We start from the raw sequence: 19910 nt of genomic DNA on the forward strand, positions 1-19910 counted from the left end.
GCCCACTTGTAGCATTTGATTTAGAGGCCCTGGCACTCAGATATGCACATGATGGAAACACTAATCCATAATCCAGTTTAGAATAGGAGCATTTGCACTTTAACACTGAACAGCAGTGAGAAAGTGCGCAGAGACTCTAAACCAGTAAATAGAGAGTCAAAACCAGGAGGTCAGAAAGCAAAAAGATAGGAAGAACACGCCACAAGTTGACAGGTCTAGTACCCTCCATGGTGTGTTCTGCTTCCAGTGGCCATCTGCCTGCCCTGTATGGTCAGCTTGCTGCTCTTGACATGTCCCTTGCCCTCTGTCCTCCGTTTTCCATGTGCGGGCCTCTATCCCCTCCCTCCTGGCATCCACAGTCCAATGGAGTGTCCCTGCCTCCTCCCTCCTAACCTTCATTGTCCCTTGTGCCTCAACTGCCCCTGCTGTCTCTCTGGTATCATCAGCTAGCTACCCTTGCCTCTTTGCCCTCTGCTCTCTCCTGTCTGTGTGAATGGTCCTGTTGCCTCCCTGTTGCATTATGGTCCGTTGTGATGCACTGCCCTCCTGCTTGACCTGCAATCTCTGCATCCTGCCCTGCAAGGTCAGTTTGGTGCCCCTCCTCTCCTCCCTCTTGCCCTCTATTGTCCGAGCCCATGTCCCTACCCCATTCCTCATGCCCTCTGTTCAATGTACCACTCATTTTGAAAACAAATCTGGTGAATTGATTTTCCCCATTGACTTACATTGAAAAAGAGGAACTTTTTGTTTGGAGCCTTATGGGCTTAAAATCATTGGGAGTCTCCTGCCTGAATTGGGTCTGTTGGCATGTATGATTGTACTGCTGCTGCCTCTCCTTTCTGTCCTCAATTGTCTGTTGTATTGCTACAGCTCTCTAGCCTGTCCTGCATAGTTAGTTTGTTGCTCTGTCCCCTTTCCCCTGCCCTCCACAGTCTGTTGAGCTGCCACTGTCCCTCCCACCTGCTCAGCATGCTCAACTTCTGCCTCTGCCCCCTCCTTCCTGCCCTCAATCGTCCAAGCCGTGCCCCTGACCTCTGCCTCCCCAAACCTGTAATACCTAAAGGGTTTCCTAAAATAATATTATAAATATGAGGGGATGTTTTTCCCTATAGAAATGATGGGTCTGAGTTCTCTAACAGCGACAAAGCCCTTTTAAATTATTTACTATATTTATGTTGTTTTATCCAGTTGAACACTTGATCATTTGTTGCACTTAGGCCAGAGCTGCCGTCTTTGCAACTGAGGAACTAAGTTTGGCTCAGCATTCTGTGATTCTTGGCAAATCATGGAATCTCCAAAACCTAAAACCAAAATGAATGTCTCCTTGTGTAATGTAACTGATGATCATGTAAAACACTCCAATACTTAAAAGTCAAGACTGCGCTATATAAAAAACTTCAAAAAATAGTTTTGCACACTTCTGTCATTGTGTTATACTTGGGCTACATTTGGGTGATATCTGTGCTACATTTGGCCTATTTTGTCTCTGATGGCCATCTTGGATAACTCCTTTGCTCTGAAACTCCCTAATTTCCTAATATACTGCAGAACTTGTTGCGTCCTCCCCAGCCCAGGAGTACACAAATAAAACAAGCCACACACAAAGCTCTGTATCAGAAGTCTTTATTCTTCAGTATACAATCACATTCTCTAGATCTCCCCCTTTTTGTTATATAAAAAGTAAAAACAGCATCAACATAAAATTTCCTCAATGAGTCATCGAGGCGCTTGCACAGGTAGTTGAGAGGTACATTGATCATTCACTGATGACATAGGCTCAGATGCTTTACCTGGACATTCAGGCGAGGTTGCCTTGCTCACGATCTCAAGAGCAGGTAAACACTGAGGCAAATTTAAAGTGTTCAGAGTCCCGTCTGATAGACTTTCCATGATGATAAGCGTTCACAGGTGTCCTTTGGTCTTTACTACTCTTGGGGAGTCAACAGCAAGCAAAGTGCCTGTTTTCTGCTTTTGTTTCTGTTTGACCAGTACTCTGTCCCCTTTATTGAAGACCATTTCTTGAGCATGTAGACGCTGATCAGCATAAGTTTTCATCTTACTCTTTTGCGAAGTGTCTGTGACACGAACCTTATCAGTGTTTATTGATCGGTCCGATGTCCATTGTGGTAGCTTAGTTCAGATGGCTCTCCCAAATAGCAAGGTGGCATGACTCTCACTAGTGGTGGAGTCTGGAGTTCATCGATAGGCACAAAGGGCTTGACACATGGCTCGTTTTAGATCAGTTACCTCCATAAATGCTAGCTGAATTACTCTCTTGAGGGTGCCCATAAATCGTTCAACAGCACTGTAGGCCTGAGGCTAGAGAGGTGCACTCCCTTGATGCTTGATAATGAGTTGAACTAGAAATTCCTTGAATTCTTTGCTATTGAAAGGCAGGCCATTGTCAGATTTGAGAACAGCGGGGACGCCCCAGATGTCATCAAACCACTTAATAAATGTGTCATGGGTTGTCAATAATAAAACATGAGTTTTCATCAATGACTACTATGAGATGAAGTCCTTTTTCTAGGGGCCAAAAGAAATCAACAGCCACTCTCTTCCAGGCATGCGCAGGAAGATCAGACATGGTCAATGGATGTTGTGTCACTCTGGGAGATAATCAGTTGCATAAATGGCACACTTTCAATTCTTTCTCAACTCATTCACCCAAGCAAGGGAACCACACTCAATCACTTAGTGCACTTTTGGTAGCATGGGCTAGCTCAATGACTTGCTGTCTCAGGATCTCAGGGGTGACAATCCTCGAGCCTTTAAATACAATACCCTGATGGATAGTTCACCTTGTACATTTTTCAATTTTTGAAATTCAACATCGTCAGCAAAGGGTTGAATTCTCTTCTTCCATGCTTGAGTTTAAATGAGATCTTTGGGGTTAATCATGTTCTTATGTGTAGTAGTATCAGCAAATTAGTTGTGTTTCATGATTGAGCTGAAATGAGGTCTTTGAGGACAATCATGCTCTTATCTGTACTAGTAACAGCAGTAATCTGTTCATTAGATAGGGCTGCTGGCATGCTGGACTTGATAATGATTTTGAAATTCTCTTCAGCCGCTTCGTATGTTGAACTGTGGTGATGCAGCAGCACTCGTGAAAAGTAATAAACAGGGTTTTGATCTTTCCTCAGCTTGTGCACAGTTCTTAGTCATACTCTTGTAGGGTCAACCCATACCTCTCAATGTGAGGGGGCATTTTAGTTTATGGATTTTCAAAGATAGTGAGCAATGCCTGGTGGTCCATTTTGATGGTGAAACATTTTCCATATAGAAACACATAAACCATACTACAGCCAGACTCTCTATTTCTGGCTGAGAATAAGCACGTTCAGTTTCAAACAGGTGTCAACCGGCATAGGCCACAAGGTGTCTTTGAGCATTTGGATGAACATTGTGATAAGCAAGGATGGCCTCCAGCTCCACCGGGCTTGCATCTGCAGTGATATCAATATATGTTTGGGGTCAAAATAGGCCATTTCATTTGTATTCTCAATCATATGTTTTATCCTATTGAAACTTTGGTCACATTCAGGACACCACTGAAAAGGGACATTTCATTTTGGTAAGTCTCTCAATGGGGCACTCACTGTAACAAAATCATGAATGTACCTTGAGCAGTGACTGCTCATGCCTAAGAAGGCTCGCAGCACGGTTTCATCTTGTGGGGGACAAGCAGATGACAGTGCTATCACCTTTTCTGGGTCAGGAGTCATTCCTCCATCAGAGAATATATGCTCAAAGAATTTAAGTTTGCTCTTGTGAAACTCAGACCTTCCTACATTCAGAGTGAGGCCTGCATCAGTAAGTAACTGACACACTTGTGTTAGAGCCTTGTCATGCTACTTTCATGTTGCCCCAAATACCAGTATGTAATCACTGTGATTGATGTGACTTAAAAGCATGTGTAACAAGTTGAATTGCTAAGCATTTAACATCCTGGAATATTTCTGAAAACACTCCAGAACTCAAGTCTTTTGTATCTGAACAAACCAACATGAGTAGGGGATGGCGAAACGCGTGGAGTTTGTCTATATGGAATTCCGCAAAGTTTAATAAAATCTCAGTGAGATTCCACATAGTTCTACACGCCTCGTGCTTTGCCTTTTCAAGGTTTCGCTTTCAATAACTTCAGTAGTGAGCAATGTGTGTGATAGCATCAGAGCTTCCGAAAAAGACACAGAGTGCCATTGTAATCAAGAACAAGGCTCAACACACATTTTTTGATGTGTTTTGGTTTATTAGTCTAGACACCCCAGCTGAGCCAATCACTGATATATTACAAAACCCAGATTTGCAAATGGGCTGGATGTACCGCTCACAGCCGGATTATCACAATCAGAGAACCCATGAGCACAGAGATGAAAACAAATCCATCAGTGCCACAAAACTCACCCCTTTCACTAGTGTGTTCTTTAAAAAGTTTTTACTCACTTTACTCTTTACTAGCCGAGTGTGGAGTGTCTGCTTCGCGCAGCTGCCCAGGTCATCAGGAAAACTCAGCAGACTAGACTGCCTCTTCCTCCACACAGTGTGCCATAGAGTGTTACATTCCATTACAAAGCTACACATATGGGGGCAGGAAGCACAGTGTCAGTGAACCCAGCATTGCCACTGTTTTCAATTCATGCTGACAAGAGCTCTCTGATACATCCTGATGTGTTGGGAAGCGCCCCTGTGAACTCAATCCATGCTCCTTTGCTTTAGACTTCCCAGGAGCTGTGAGAGCCCAGGGGAGGGGCAAAGGGTCCCGGCCATGACTCACTGCATGACTTACAGTTTCAGACAGGAAGCGATCCTGCCCAATGAGTGAAGTTTCAAGTCTTTCTATCAGAGGCTAACAGTATACCTGTTTTTCACGTTAAAGCAAGTGTTTAAAAGCAATCCTGATTAATTAATCCTGCTGGCAGAACAGCGGAATTCAGTAATTTACTCATGTTGATGCACACGCAAATTATTAGAATCACAATATGACGTTAAATCAGAATAGAACAATAATCATTTGATCTTCTGTTCTTCTTTTATACTCAATATAGTCTTCCACTCCCAACGCGTTTCGTCGCTAAAGGGATTGACCTAAACGACTTCCTCAGGGCTGGAAGTAACACAAATATCAAAATTGGAATACATAGTATTTGTATAAAAAATAACATAAGTGAGCCCAGATTACAACCTCGTGCAGAGGAATCCATTGTGTCCAACAAATCGGTCAATCAATGTACATGTGCTCAGTGATTGTGCATATATTAACAATTATTCTACTAAATAATTTTCTGTAAATCCAGTAATAGCTTGGAACGATTTACATGGTACAAATTCCAAACATCCTCATTAACAAGTAGACCCGATTCGATATGGTGGCAAGTTACCATATACCTAACATTATTATGTTAGGTATATGGTAATTTGCTAGCTATTACTGGATTTATAGAAAATTATTTAGTAGAATAAAACGGAACATCTAGTTCCAACCCCAATTAGACACCAATTAATTGGGGCTTTAAATGCAGAGTCCGTGGACCGCCCATTAGTGACTGCCTTACAGGAGGTCAATAAAGCAGTCACTAATAAAATAACGGCTAAAGTAATCGCACAGCAGTGGGCTATGCTGTCTGTTACTGCTAATAAACAAGACAGCGAAACCTTTGGAATGATGTGTCTACCATGCGCTCCCTTGTTCACACAGGAATAACATTGGATGTCATATAATGCGGATGGGTGTGTGTCTCATTTTAAAGACATTTACACAAATGTCAATTTGATCCCCCCTGTGGCTATGGGAAGGGGCTGACCCGCCTTGTTTGGTTAATTTCCATGCAGGAAGTAGAGATCGCTATCAGAGAAAGTACAGGTGGCAAAGCACCAGGGCCTGACGGTGTCCCTAGCGACATAATCAAATGTAATGTAAAGCTGTGTGCCCCATTGTTGATAAATATGTATAACAGTCGGAATTATTCTTCGATTCCCCCTTCTTGGACTTCCTCGACTATTGTCCCGATCTTTAAAAAAGGAAATAGGGTGGAATTGAAATGTTACCACCCCATTTCATTGATTAATATCCCATAAAAAATGTTGGGGAGAGTCCTGCACAACAGAATAGTAGAGTGGGTTAATGATAATAATGTATTAAATGAGTGTCAACATGGTTTGAGAAGGGGCATTGGGACTGTAGAGCAATACCTTAATTTAAGTTTCATAATTGGGAAGTATACAGTGGCCAAACAGTCAACTCTGTATCTTGCCTACATAATGGCATTTGACTGTGTTAATCGGGCAAAATTATGACAGTTACTTATTAACTTAAAAATGGATCCATCTATTGTGTGCTTATTGATTTCCCTAAATACAGGCTCCAAGGGTCAAGTGATGTTTGGCAGTAAGGGGGAAGTTTCTGACGAGTTCAGCATTAATCGAGGAGTCCATCAAGGATGTGTATTAGCTGCATTACAGTTCATCTTATACATAAATGAGCTTAGTGTGGAATTCACTAAGAGCACCATGACATACCGCTAGTATGTTGTATTCCCTTTCTGCCGTACCTTATGTGGATAATTGCCCTAACTCTCAAAGCCTTGCATCTTTTAACCTATTCCTTTGTTAATTTTATGGCTAATCTTAATTCGACAAACTATGTCCTTTTTAATATCATGTGGCCCCAAGAGCTCAAAATTACATTCCATTAGGCGCGAGCACTTTATCCAACACTTTTTCCTATTTGGGGATTAATTTTGGCTCCTCGGGCTCGTTGTCTCAGAATATTGCATGGTGCAAAGTTTTCAAGAGCAATTGGGCCATTGCTTAGCTTGCCGTCATCAAAGGGTGGGAGGCCTCTGAAACCCTTATTGCAAATATACTCCGCACATTGTGTTCCGATTTGCAACCTATGGTGCAGGAGGATGGGGCGTGGGTGACCCTACAATCCTCTAGAAGGGGGAGATTAGCTTCTGCAGAAGGGTATTATCAGCCCCTGTATCCTCCTCTTGCTTAATTTATCACAGCGAGTTGAGCATAGGTTACCTGAGTGACTATATTCAGAGTCGTCTGCCCAGCCTGTGGTTATCTATTTGGAGTTCAATAGGTGCCACATTAACAAAGAGTATCATTAATGATTATTTGGCCTTTGATAGGGGTCTGTCCATTCCCTGACTGGCCTATGTAAAAAAATCTCTGGAAGGATTAGGCCTAATAGATATGTTTCTGTATAGAGGTCCACAGACTGGTGCTTGCAGGAAGCAAGTGAAGTATTTATTATTGGAGAAAGCTGCAATAGACAGACTGCGGGTAGAGAGTAAGAAAACAAGTGTTTTAGACTACTTGCATTTTAATTTAGGGGAGTCTGGCTCAGACTATCTGTTGAAAACAAATAGTAGTTTGGTACTGTTTTTACTGTTTAGTTTCAGGGCTGGTACAATAAAATATCTGTTATGCTTCCCATTTGGGCACCACAATGAAAGCGATACAAGGACATGTCAATGCAATAACCAGTCGAAACAAACTATGCTGCACTTTCTCTTTTTTTGTAGTTTTTATGGGCCCGATTCACAGAACTAAATTAAGACAAAATCCTAAACTTACCACCATTTACTCATTTTTGTATTCACAGAAGGCACTTACTCATTGATGATTAAGTGCCTTCTGTGAATACCAAAATGAGTAAGTGCCTTCTGTGAATACCAAAATGGTAGTAAGTTTAGGATTTTGTCTTAAGTTAGTTCTGTAAATTGGACCCTATGTGCTGTATACAAGAGAATTTCTTATGCCCCTTATGAGGTCCAGAAAGATATGGTCTCGCACCCAGACATATAGTCTTTTACGCACCCTGACTATGACGAATCCTGCTGCTCTGTAGTTAAGTTTCTTCAAACTGCTGTATCCTCTAGGAAAACAATGTTAGAGGATTGAATTTTATTAGGTTTTATATATTTTCATGTTTTATGGCTCATGAAATTTGATGAATTTGCCCTCTTTTGCACAGTGTCTGTATTATATTGTGTGCTTTTATGGCTATTTTATAGCCGAATAAAGATGAATTGATTGATAGATTGAATACTAGGATAAGCCCTCGTTGGCATCACCAAGACAAAACAAACAGTCCTAAAGATAATCTTTGTTCTGCCAACTGCTCCTGTCCACTTCCAGATAGCTATTCCTTGCTAAGTGGTCAGTAGTTAACAGCCAGTGGCAGTTCCTGGCCTCAGAGGAAGGCTAGAGTCATTCTCCAAGCCAAGAATGTAAATCTCTACATATACATATGTGGATCTCTGTGGGTGCAATGAGAGAAATGTATTTCAAGACATTTCTGGCTCAGGAAGCCTTAGGTACATTTTTTATAAAGTTCCTTTCCTGTTTAGTTTTTCAAAAATCTTATTTCATCATTGAATCAATTTTGAAAACCAAGCAGAAAATATCTTTGAAGCATTTTACTAGCCTTTTTCTAACCAGAGATAAAGCATTTAATCCCATCTAAGTTTACTTAGTGAAATGTCCATCATGGCCTACCATGTGAAATAGCTTTTATGTTTTATTTCACTGTAAGGGCATACTAACCCCGATATGTATTGTGCCCTAATTTGATGTCTTAGCACCATGCCCTACAGCACAGTTTAGGGGATACGCATGAATAAATAAGAATAGACTTGTTCTACCTGGCAAAGACATTTCCCCTATCATGTGTAACTGCATTGTATTTACACTGCAAACCAGCTAGCCACGGCACAATGCTCCATTTGACAAATATATATTTTTGTTGTATATAAGGTTGTTGTGAATGCACATTGTAGTCCAAATATGATATTGAACTTCCCATTCCAAAGGTACAAATTAGGCACCAATCACAAGGGACTTAGAGAGAAGTTAAAGAGTCTGATAAAGGGAGTTTCAATGTACAGCACATGTTTTAGAGGGGAAGCTCAGGAAATGTAATAGTGCCTAACAGTGGAGAAGGACACTGAGTTCTAAATCCAGCAACAACAAAAAAAGAAAAACTGAAACTGGAGGATCATTAAAAAATAGGGTAATTTCTTACAGCCCATACTGATTTCTTGTTTGGTAAGTAAGGGCTAGGGAATATTAAAAGAATACCAGATGACTCCATACCCCCAAGGAATCCGTGCTCTGTTCTACATTGTTGTTGAACATCGTAATACACTCAAGGCATTATGGCCTTGTTCACCTTAGCTGATCAAGGTGAACAGATGCACCTACTTTGTAAAAGAAAATTTGTGAAGTGAAGTAATTTTATAGATCCCTAACCCCCAAAGGTATTCAGGAGCTCTGTAGTAGGTGTGTGACGCCAGACTTTGGGAGCATACTTAAAAAGCCAGGTCTTCAGCTTCTTGTGAAAGTCAAGAAGAGAAGAGTACACTTTGATGTATTGTAGGAGGTCGTTTCAGGTTTTAGGGCCCAGGTGTAGAAGGCGGAGCCCCCTGTTCTGCTTTTGTGTGCACATGGGGTGTGTGCTAGTGAGAGACCTGCAGAGTGGAGAGGTCTGGAAAGTTGGTTTAAATGATTGCAGCTGTTCAGGTAGGCAGGGCCAGCATTGTGGAGAGCTTTTTAGTTGTAGGTGAGGAGTTTAAGGAATGTGGGCTTGCGTATCAGGAGCCAGTGGAGTTCCCTAAGTTGTGGTGTTATGTGGGCTCGACATGGGAGGCTGAGGGCTAGTCTGGCTGCTGCATTTTGGATGGTCTGCAGGCTTCTTTTGAGCTAGTTGGCAATTTCTGCATAAATGGTGTTTCCATGGTCCAGTATGCTGGAGATCAAGAAGAGTTTGGTTGATCATTTTCCTTGTGTTGTCCGGTAGCCACATGAAGATTTTCTTCAGCATCCTTAGTATGTTGAAGCAGGATGAGACCACTATGTTGACTAAGGCGATCATGTCCAGTTTGCTGTCTATGATGATTTAGAGATTACTCCCTTTTGAGCAGGGCATGGGGTTGGGTCCAAGGTGTGTGGGCCACCAGGTGGGGTCCCATGGCGGGGCATTCTTACCAAACACTAAAACCTCAGTCTTACCCGAGGTCAATTTGGGACAACAGAATTTTATTCAGAAGACTTCTTCTGTTATCCATGTGGTGAACTTGTTCCTGGTGATGGTTGTTTAGTCCGAGAGGGACAGTATCAGTTGTGTATCGTTAGGGTAATTGAGGATGTTTATGTTGTGAAGTCAGCCAGCGGTGTCATGTAGATGTTAAAAAGCATTGGATTGAGCGAAGGGCCGTATGGAACTCTACAAATAGGATGTCATGCTTCAGCGGTGTAGGGGTTACATATTGATGGTTTGGGTTCTTCTGTTGAGGAAGAAGCAGAGTCATTCTAGGGAGAGTCTGTGGATGCCTGCTTCGTGGAGTCATTAGATTAGGATGAGGAGGGAGATGGTGTTGAAGGCTGCTGATTGGCCTAGAAGGGTGAGGGCAGAAGTTTTCCCCCATCGAGGATTATCCAGATGGAGTCCATTGCTACAAGGGTGTATTCCATGCTGTGGTTGGGTCTGAATCCTGATTGTGTGGTATCGAGTAGATGGCATTTGAAGAAGTGGTCAGTGAGATGCTTGTTGATGGCTTTTTTCAGGACTTTGACTGGATAGGAGAAAAATAATATCAATCAGTAATTGGCGAGTTTAGTCAGGTCAGCGGAGGGATTCTTTTTTTTTTTTAAATATCTTTATTAAGATTTTTCCCTTTTTCATCAGGGGTGTCAGCACAGATAAATAATATCAACAACAAACAAAAACCACAGAGATGTGAAGTTTGAGGCAAAGGACAGAGGCCCAAAAACAAACAAATATATAGACAACATGAGGAAAAATCAACAGCTAAGATACAGTAAAACTCAGATGAACCATTTGTCAGAACCTCATTTCATGAATTTGTTTTGACTAATTTATACCAGCATCAAATAAGTTTCCACCCCAATTGACTTAAATTATACAGATTCCTTCCATTTTATTAAAGGTGCCCAAATATACCTTCCCAGCAGTTTCGCTTTCTTTCCCTTTCTTTCATAAATTGATCTCTCATTGTGTATATAGAAAGTAGGTGAGCCAGCCATTGCTGAAAGGTAGGGGGCCTAACCAGGCAGAAGCAATATTGATCCTTAAGACGGCCATAGCAACAAAAAGAAATCGGTAAGCGATCTCATTTTGGTTTATACTACTTATTCCTAGCAGAATTAATTCCGGGGCTAATGTAGTTTTTACCCCATGTAAATGATCTAGGTATTCCATAATTAAATCTAGCAGCCCCTGCAGACGAGGGCAAGAAGCAAACATATGCACCAGATCTGCTTCGAATCCCCCACATCGAGGGCATGTAGTTCCTGATAACCCACCCCACTGTGGTATTCTGGCCGGCGTGTATTATAAAGAAAAAACAGTTTTAAAATGTTGTGCCTGAAGCCCAGCCAATCATAAAACCGACTGACCCATCTCTAAGGATTTCGAAAGTGCACCGGGGGCAGCCCGCACATGCTCAGCCTATTTATCCTCATGTTTAATTAAGTCATCTTGTTTCAGATTTATCAATTCTGCATAGATCAACTTAATCGCCCCCTTGGTCCTACCTTGCATAGTGTCAATTATTATATTACTAGCAAACCCACAAGCCCCCCCAATTTTATTACAGAAAAAGCTGCGCAGCTGTAAATATTTTTAAAAATTGCCTCTTTCCAGCCCAAACTCCTTCTGTATATCTTTAAATTAACGAAACCCTTGCTTCTCATTTACATCCCCAGCTTGTCAGACACCCTTAGTAGCCCATCCTGCCTTAATCTCGTTGGAGAGTATCTCCGGAAGCGTGGGGTTTTTATATAAGACCGTATAATGATTGAGTCTCCCTAGTCCAATCTTCTTCTTTAACGCCCCCAGATCTTAAATGCAAAATTTAAATTTTGTCCGCTTGTAATAGCTAGGCTCAGTAAATTTAAAGAAACAGTTCTCGGCATTTTCGCCCAATAATAATTTGTAAACATCTGGGAGATCGGTTTCCCCTTCTCTATCCCCAGGACACGACCCTACCAATATCCCCATATATTGCAAGGCGGCCGCCCAATAGTAGCTACGAAAATCAGGAACCGAAAAACCACCCTTTCCCCGTGATAAAGACATAAACCGAAGACCCCGCCTGGTTTTCCCGTGTGCCCAAATAAACTGATTGCTTAAACCTTCTATAATAATAAACCAAGATTTTGGGAATTCCAAAGGTATTGCCCTAAACAAATTCAATTCTTTTGGTAAAAATGGGTTGTGATCTGAAATAATACGCGGGTGCTTCTCAATCCCTAAATTAGTAATAAATTAATTGGACACAAAAAAATAATCCAGGCGGTAAACAACTTTGTGCGGAGCAGAGAAAAAAGTGCCACCTGCTTCCAAAGGTTTCAAATAAGCCCATGCATCTATCAAACCCTTATTACAAACTAAATTAGATAAGGCAAGACCAACTTTTTTCTTTTTTCCCGAATAATTACTTCCTTGAGTGCCCCATTGTACCCCCAAACCATTGATGTTAAAATCCATGCATAGAATTATCGGAGCAGGCGTCATTGCCAAGCTGGAGTCTAAGTTTCCTATCAATTCCGGTTCATCACATGTTGAGCCGTACAATGAACAGAGTGTAAATTTAAAATTATTAAGCAAGCATTCAATCACTACCCACCGACCCCATTGATCTACTGACTTTCTGAGAACCCTCACACCATTCCTCCGAGTAAGAATTGCCACCCCCCCGAGTTCGAGAGCCCTGTGTGGTATGTGCCAACAATTTGAAACCGAGCTGTTCCATTATGCGAGCTCTGCTACCCTCTATATGTGTTTCTTGAATACATAGAAAGTCTACACGTAAGGATTTCAACCAAATTGCTGCCTTATTCCTCTTATTCTGGTCATTGAGTCCACAGATATTTACTGTCAAAACCCGCAGATTCATGTCTTAAGATTTCTTAGTTCCTTACAATATACCCATTTTACATCAGGTAGGCAAGGTAGGGTCCATCGGACCCTACCTTGCTATTCATGCTCATTATACGAGCCTCCTGAAGTAACCTGACCAAGTCATCTTGAATCCAATTCTGCTGACCCTTTACTAGCCTCACAAATTGAAACACCTTAACCTGTGCTGAACCCCCACCAACCCCTACAAAAAGAACCCCAAATCTCCCACCCCCCACCCCCACCCCCCCTAGCTCCCTTACAGGCAATTAGGTCAACCATGAGCTAGTTATGGCCGAGACAGCTCCTACACAGACAGCGCCAATGCCCTTCCCCCCCGCCCCCGAGTAACCCCAGGAACAGCCACTTCAAATGCTTCAAGAAAAACATCCTTAAATCAAACTAAAAGATAATGATGTGCGCCACCCCCAGCCCCTTAGTTTAGAAAGAAAATACATTTATCAAATTGGGGAATATTTGATCATCTAGGAGAACACATCAGTCCTTCCCTGTATCACCCTTGTCCCTTTTGGCTATGTTGGCCAAAGCCCTCACCCCTCGTGATTCTGTTAAATCCGTGATAAACTCTTGGGCTTTTATCTTCGAGAAAAACATTCTAGCCCGGCCCTTATGGATAACCTTGAGCCGTGCAGGAAACAGCAAAAAGGCATCGCAGCCCGCCCCTTGGAATGGGATAATCAGCTGACGTAGCCTCCATCTCCACTAGACCGTTGTTTGGCAAAAATCAGGCCGAGTGAAGAAGGTATGCCCCTCTACTGTTCTTTTGGAGTCCGGTCTGGCTCGGTCGATGATTGCCTGTCTTAGCAAAAAATTACCGATGAAAATCAGTATTGCTCTGGGTCGGTCTCCCTGGCTATTGGGCTGGGTTTTCCTAAACATTGGGAAGCGGTGTGCCCGCTGCACTTCCATCTCCCAGTTCCAGTGGGCCAGGTCTGGAAAAGCAGCCTTCAATAGCTTCACAACAAACGCCAAAATGTTCTCCCCCTCCACTTTTTCCTCAAGGCCAAGCAGCCGGACGTTATTTCGGCGCTGCCGGTTCTCAAAATCCTCAAGTTTCCAGTCCACATCTCGTGAATATTTTTCCTGAGCAGCTTTAATATATGCAGTTTCTCAACCTCCTCCTCCACGGCAACAGTTTGTGATTCTACATGGGTTATCCGTTCGGACATATCAGAACATAGCTTGTTCATTTTACGGATTGCCCCTTGAAGCTTCTTGGTAGCGAGTTGCGATCTCTTACTCTCCTGCCGGGCCTCACCCTGCATCTGTTTAAGAGTTGTATAAAGTAACTCCGGTGTCAGTGGTGGAGGGGCACTCCCTGGATCGTTGGTTCCACTCGTGCCAATGTCTCCTCCAAGCCCGCTACCAGAGCAGGCTGTCAGAGTTGAAGCAGAATAATCCCATTCAGGCCGTTGCTAGTTGAGTCCGAGGATCGACCTTTAGTCCAGGCGCCTGGAAGTCTTGGACGGGCTGTGATGCTGCTTCTGCGTTACCGGAGACTCTTCTCCAGAAACACTCTCCTGTGATGATTCCTGCTCACTAATCTGGGATGTATCAGAGTCATCATTCAAAGAAAAAAACTTATCGCCCTCCGGTAAGAGCAAAGGAGCCCATGGCCAGGTAGTAAAAAGGGGGTGGTGATGGACAGAGTTTCTGAATGATGCAGAATACTCTTACCAAGTCAAGAGATCATGGTTTTAATCCATCACCGTTTTTTAGCTCACTGCACCATCCCAGCTCAGAACCTGGCTACATGCAAATTAGTCTGTACCTGTCCCAGTGCATGATGGGAATAGGGCAAACCAAACTACCAAGCCAATTCTTATACTGGGAAGGAAACAAGCTTCCGGGGACCGGTTTCTTGCATCACAGCCTTCGTCGGCCCTGATTGCCTGAATCCTGATGGTGCAGTGAGCTAAAAAACGGTGATGGATTAAAACCATGATCTCTTGACTTGGTAAGAGTATTCTGCATCATTCAGAAACTCTGTCCATCACCACCCCCTTTTTCCCAAATCGATTTTATCCACACTCAGTGTGGGAGGGTATCCTCAGACGTGAGTCCCTTGCTCATTGCACCATCAGGATTCAGGCAAGCCGGGCCGACGAAGGCTGTGATGCCAGAAACCGGTCCCCGGAAGCTTGTTTCCTTCCCAGTATAAGAATTGGCTTGGTAGTTTGGTTTGCCCTGTTCCCATCATGCACTGGGACAGGTACAGACTAATTTGCATGTAGCCAGGTTCTGAGCTGGGATGGTGCAGTGAGCTAAAACACGGTGATGGATTAAAACCATGATCTCTTGACTTGGTAAGAGTATTCTGCATCATTCAGAAACTCTGTCCATCACCACCCCCTTTTTCCCAAATCGATTTTATCCACACTGAGTGTGGGAGGGTATGCTCAGACGTGAGTCCCTTGCTCATTGCACCATCAGGATTCAGGCAAGCCGGGCCGACGAAGGCTGTGATGCCAGAAACCGGTCCCCGGAAGCTTGTTTCCTTCCCAGTATAAGAATTGGCTTGGTAGTTTGGTTTGCCCTGTTCCCATCATGCACTGGGACAGGTACAGACTAATTTGCATGTAGCCAGGTTCTGAGCTGGGATGGTGCAGTGAGCTAAAAAACGGTGATGGATTAAAACCATGATCTCTTGACTTGGTAAGAGTATTCTGCATCATTCAGAAACTCTGTCCATCACCACCCCCTTTTTCCCCATGGCCAGGTGGTACCAGACCCTTGGTTGTCTAGCTCACAAAAAGTGTTGCTCATATTTCCAGGCTCAATATCAAATGGTTCCACATTGGGATAAATCTGAACGGATGTACATAAATTGCCACGGGTTATCTGGGGGAGCGACACGACAGCCTCAGGCTCGCCTTCTAAATTCATGTCACCTGTTGAGATATTATTCCAAAAGCCACTTACATCCTTATTTATCGCCTCGCCACTACCCTGGCTGTTATTGTGGGCGCTCATCTCACAGGATCTTGTCAAAGGGTTCTCCCCCTCTAATATCAGTGTTGAATGCAATCCAACTGGTCCAACTGGTCCATCAGCCCCCACGCCCACATGTTTCCTCATATTACTTAACTCTGGGTCCAGTTCAGTATTATCACTGTTGTTACCCTGCTGGGGCAAAAGAACAACAGAAGAACTACCGGACCCAGAATGCACCAGAGCGGTAGTAGAAAGAGCCATCTTGAACGTAGTCGGAACTGAATCACACACCTGTGAAGCAGCTTCAGTTTGCAGGGATACAGTCAGAGCAGGGGGGAAAACAGGTAAGCTCATATTACTCCCAGGGACTGTCGCGGTCATGCTTGATATCCCAAATGCCTCTATTACCTATGGCTGGCGCTGAGCGCCCTCGCTAGCATTAGCTGTCCGTAATCTTGCCCCACCTGTTACTCTGGCTACACCAGCATCAGCCACTCTGCCCACCTCACCTCTCTTTTTGGGGCCGCCATACAGTGTCTGCCCTTGATTTGTCCCAGAGTCCGCAACCGGTCCCCCTGGTTGCTCTCTCCTCTGTTCCTTCTGACCTTTGGCCCCTCCAGCAGCTTCCTTCGGATCTATATTCGCGGCACCCTGCTCTTATAGTTTTTATCGTTTTTTGTGCCATTTTCATCCACAACAACAGCCAGCGTCGGAAGGGTAGAATAGCGCGCTGCACGAACTGTGAGAGCAGCGTCAGGAACGGGAACTGTACACAGCTGAGAGACCTCCCGCGAGGACTATGGCGGTAGTGCAGGTGAACCGGCAGATAATCCGACAAAGGAACCCAGGTCTGTGGGTTTTCCTTAGCGCAAGAACCGGGAGGCTCAGGGCTCAGCGGGAGACTGGATGGGAGCGTGATGAAGTTGGTACGAAACCAGCGTAGCATATCTTTTGCAGTTCAATCGGCATTACCAGCGAGGGACTTGAAAGGGAGGGAAAGGTCAGCGCTGCCTTCCGTGGCGTCAGTTCACGCCCATCTTGTCTCTCAGCAGAGGGATTCTTTAAGAAGGCATGTTTTCATTGTGCCAGGAAGGTCATTGTACTGAGGTGTTTAGAATAGGGATGGGGCCTCGCTGATAGGGACTGCTTCTTTGTAAAATGTGTGGTGGGGGCAGCGTTCCGCCAGGGCTCCGGAGTGTCCTTAGTGACACAGAGATATTTGATTAATGTAGGCAATCTAAATTGTTAATATAAATCACTTTGTACTGTTCTGCTAGAAAATATCACAAGCATTCATAAGTGAAATAGACAGTGCATTACATAGATGAGTGAGGTGCAACTGCACCTATTAAAGATGGCTGCTGAGGCATATTCTTTTTCAGAAGGGGAAATGGGCTGTAGGCAGAGGTTTCACATTTAAAAGCGATAATGCACCCTACCAACTAAATAATGTACTCCTGCTTTAAGCTGCAGTCAAAATATCATGAGAGATGTAATGAGCAATGACACCAACCTGGAGGATATCAAAGGCAGGGACCAACAGGCTATGGGGTCTTAAGCGTGAGCTGGCATGTGCGGTCTGTATCCCCGATCTGTCTAACTTAAGAGAACCCAAAATCATATTGTAATTCTGTACCAGGTACTTATGGGCCTGGTACTTTAAAGGGAGACAAAAGTCACCCTTTTGTTATATGTGGCACACAAAGATGTAGTTGCCACACCTGGATCTCATGTTTCCATCTTGAAGAATGCCACGGATTCGCATGAGCCATCAGGCAGAAACATTGATGGTACATGTGGTGATGGGGTACAAATTCCCCCTTTCCTCACGCTTGTTTTTAACACAAAGTGATATTTCTAGTAAATATAAAGGTCTGTTTAGGAAGTCACATTGGTTTTTAATCTGTATAAATCATGGGTCCGTTCTTAGGTATAAGTGCATCCCTGATTTCAGGCGCAGGCCCGCTCTTCATCAAACCTGGTTTTTGGAGAGCCTGGGGTATCCTATGATGAAGCATGACACCTCTGGAGTTGTGTGAGGACATCCCGTCACATGTTTGTGTATGTCCAATAGTAGATTGTTTCAGGTAGAATTCTGAGTGATATATAGTAAGCAAAATACAATCTCAGGTGGCTTACATGAACGTCATGAACAGTAGAGACGATGATTTCGATTATAGATCTACTTATGCATTATTGCAGTCTTTGGTTTTAACACACATATTTCATATCATTTACACTAGTTATGTCAGACACATGTAAGTATACCAGTATCTTGTCCACTTGGAAACACATTAGTATACTTTGTTACCTCACTCCATTCCTGCATTGGTCACCACTATTCAAGTGCCCCACATGCTTGAATGTTCCATTATCTGTATTCATTCTGTATTGAAATGTCACTGACTACACTTTGACCTCTTTTGCACTATGACATTGGTGCTCCCTCTGTGAAGCCAATCCTGTGCATAAAATTGACTTATGAGCATCTTGGTCTACCTAATATCCGGAGGTCCTGCACTGTCACAGTGCAATGGTTGAGCAAACGCTGGACTGACAAGTGATGCTTGGCCTCCACTGCCCCCATTCACATATTATTATTCAGAATAAACTCGATGTTAAAGCACTGTTAAGATAGATATCACACTGATTACCAGTCTTTATTGCTACTTTAGTGTACACAGATCATGTCAGCAACAGTACACTGCCTTTATCTTTTTCTACAGTCACCAGGAAAACCTTAACACTCTTAGCTTTGAATTTTCTTTCGAGTGCATCGCTGTAAATGTAATAAATGTACTGCTGTTATTCTTAGGTCTGCATTAGTGACGCCTGGATTGTCTGTCTTATCTTGTGACCTAATGAGACAGATGAATTGTCTCAGCTAGTTCTTCAATAACATATGGCGTTTCCTTGCGAGCGGCTTCCTTCTGTGCTGTGGAATGTGATGCTGGGGGCTGGATACCAAATTAGAAGTTAGATAACATGCATCTGATCCTGCATGTATGTAAACTCACAATGCCACTTTCGTGAATGTGCTTTCAAAGGAAAACTCTTCTTAGAAAGACACAGTTATACGGAGGTCTGTGTCAGGAAATGTCTTTATTTGGAGCATCGCCTTATATATAACACATAGGTCACCCTTTCAGCTCTGTTTACTTAACTCTGTGAAATCCATGAGGTAAGACTGAAAACACACCAAGAAGTGATCGCAGTGTAATCTGCACAAGCCCACCAGAAATATTGGTGCCATAAAAGCACTGGAAAAAGAACCTGCAGGATTTGAATAAATAAGATTTCAAGTGTCTTTTAAAGCTGAAAGCGACTCGAAAATGATGGTGTTCCTACCTACTCACTAAAGCAAGATAACTGCCGCGGTTTCATTGGTCGAAATCCTAACAATATTCAATGGAATACGGCGTCACAAGGCATAATCTGCCAGGTTTCATTACTCGTGCGTTTGGCGACAGGCATTCATTTGACTGAAGCATTATTGTGATCTTCTGCTTTAAAAAAACACGATGTCAATAGTTTTCTTTTTTTATGGAGAACATGTACCACCGGCATCAGCATGTAAGCTTCACTCATACAAATAGAACAGATACCGCATCTGCATCAGCATTGTAAGTTTTACTTACACATATAGAGCAGGTAGCACATAAGCATCAGCTTTTTGTGTTTCACAACTTCGATTACAAAGCTATCGACTTTCAACAGTGTAGATGTAGTATTGTCCCGATTTTTGCATAAGGGGAGTGTGGACTTATTTTAACTTCATTTCAATTTACTTTTATTAAGTCAAATTCTTGCAGTTCATATTGATATAGGTCGATTTTCAAAATCAATATTGTGGTATTACACCGCTTCAGAAGTGTAACATTGTTTTGCACACACAGAGCAATTTGAACATAGACAGGAGCAGTGTAAATTTCCCTATACAGGCTTAAATGAAGGTATTTGTTACTGTAAACAATAGATCTATCCATCCATCCATCCATGATGATCCATCTATCATCTCAGT

At 43.1% G+C, this 19910-nt stretch overlaps 1 protein-coding gene across 2 annotated transcripts in view; it reads right to left on the minus strand.

Annotated features, from left to right (window-relative positions):
• HGF (hepatocyte growth factor) overlaps positions 1 to 16849 on the minus strand; it is a 475310-nt gene extending 458461 nt beyond the window's left edge. For both annotated transcript variants that reach the window (XM_085652885.1, XM_085652884.1), the window contains exon 1: positions 16399 to 16849. In XM_085652885.1, coding sequence (XP_085509011.1) covers positions 16399 to 16835 — 437 coding nt within the window. In that variant the 5' untranslated portion in view covers positions 16836 to 16849. The remainder of the gene's footprint in view (positions 1 to 16398) is intronic.
• Positions 16850 to 19910: the final 3061 nt, after the last annotated feature.

This window comes from Triturus cristatus, chromosome 4_1 (assembly GCF_964204655.1).
Source record: "Triturus cristatus chromosome 4_1, aTriCri1.1, whole genome shotgun sequence".
Lineage (NCBI taxonomy): Eukaryota > Metazoa > Chordata > Amphibia > Caudata > Salamandridae > Triturus > Triturus cristatus.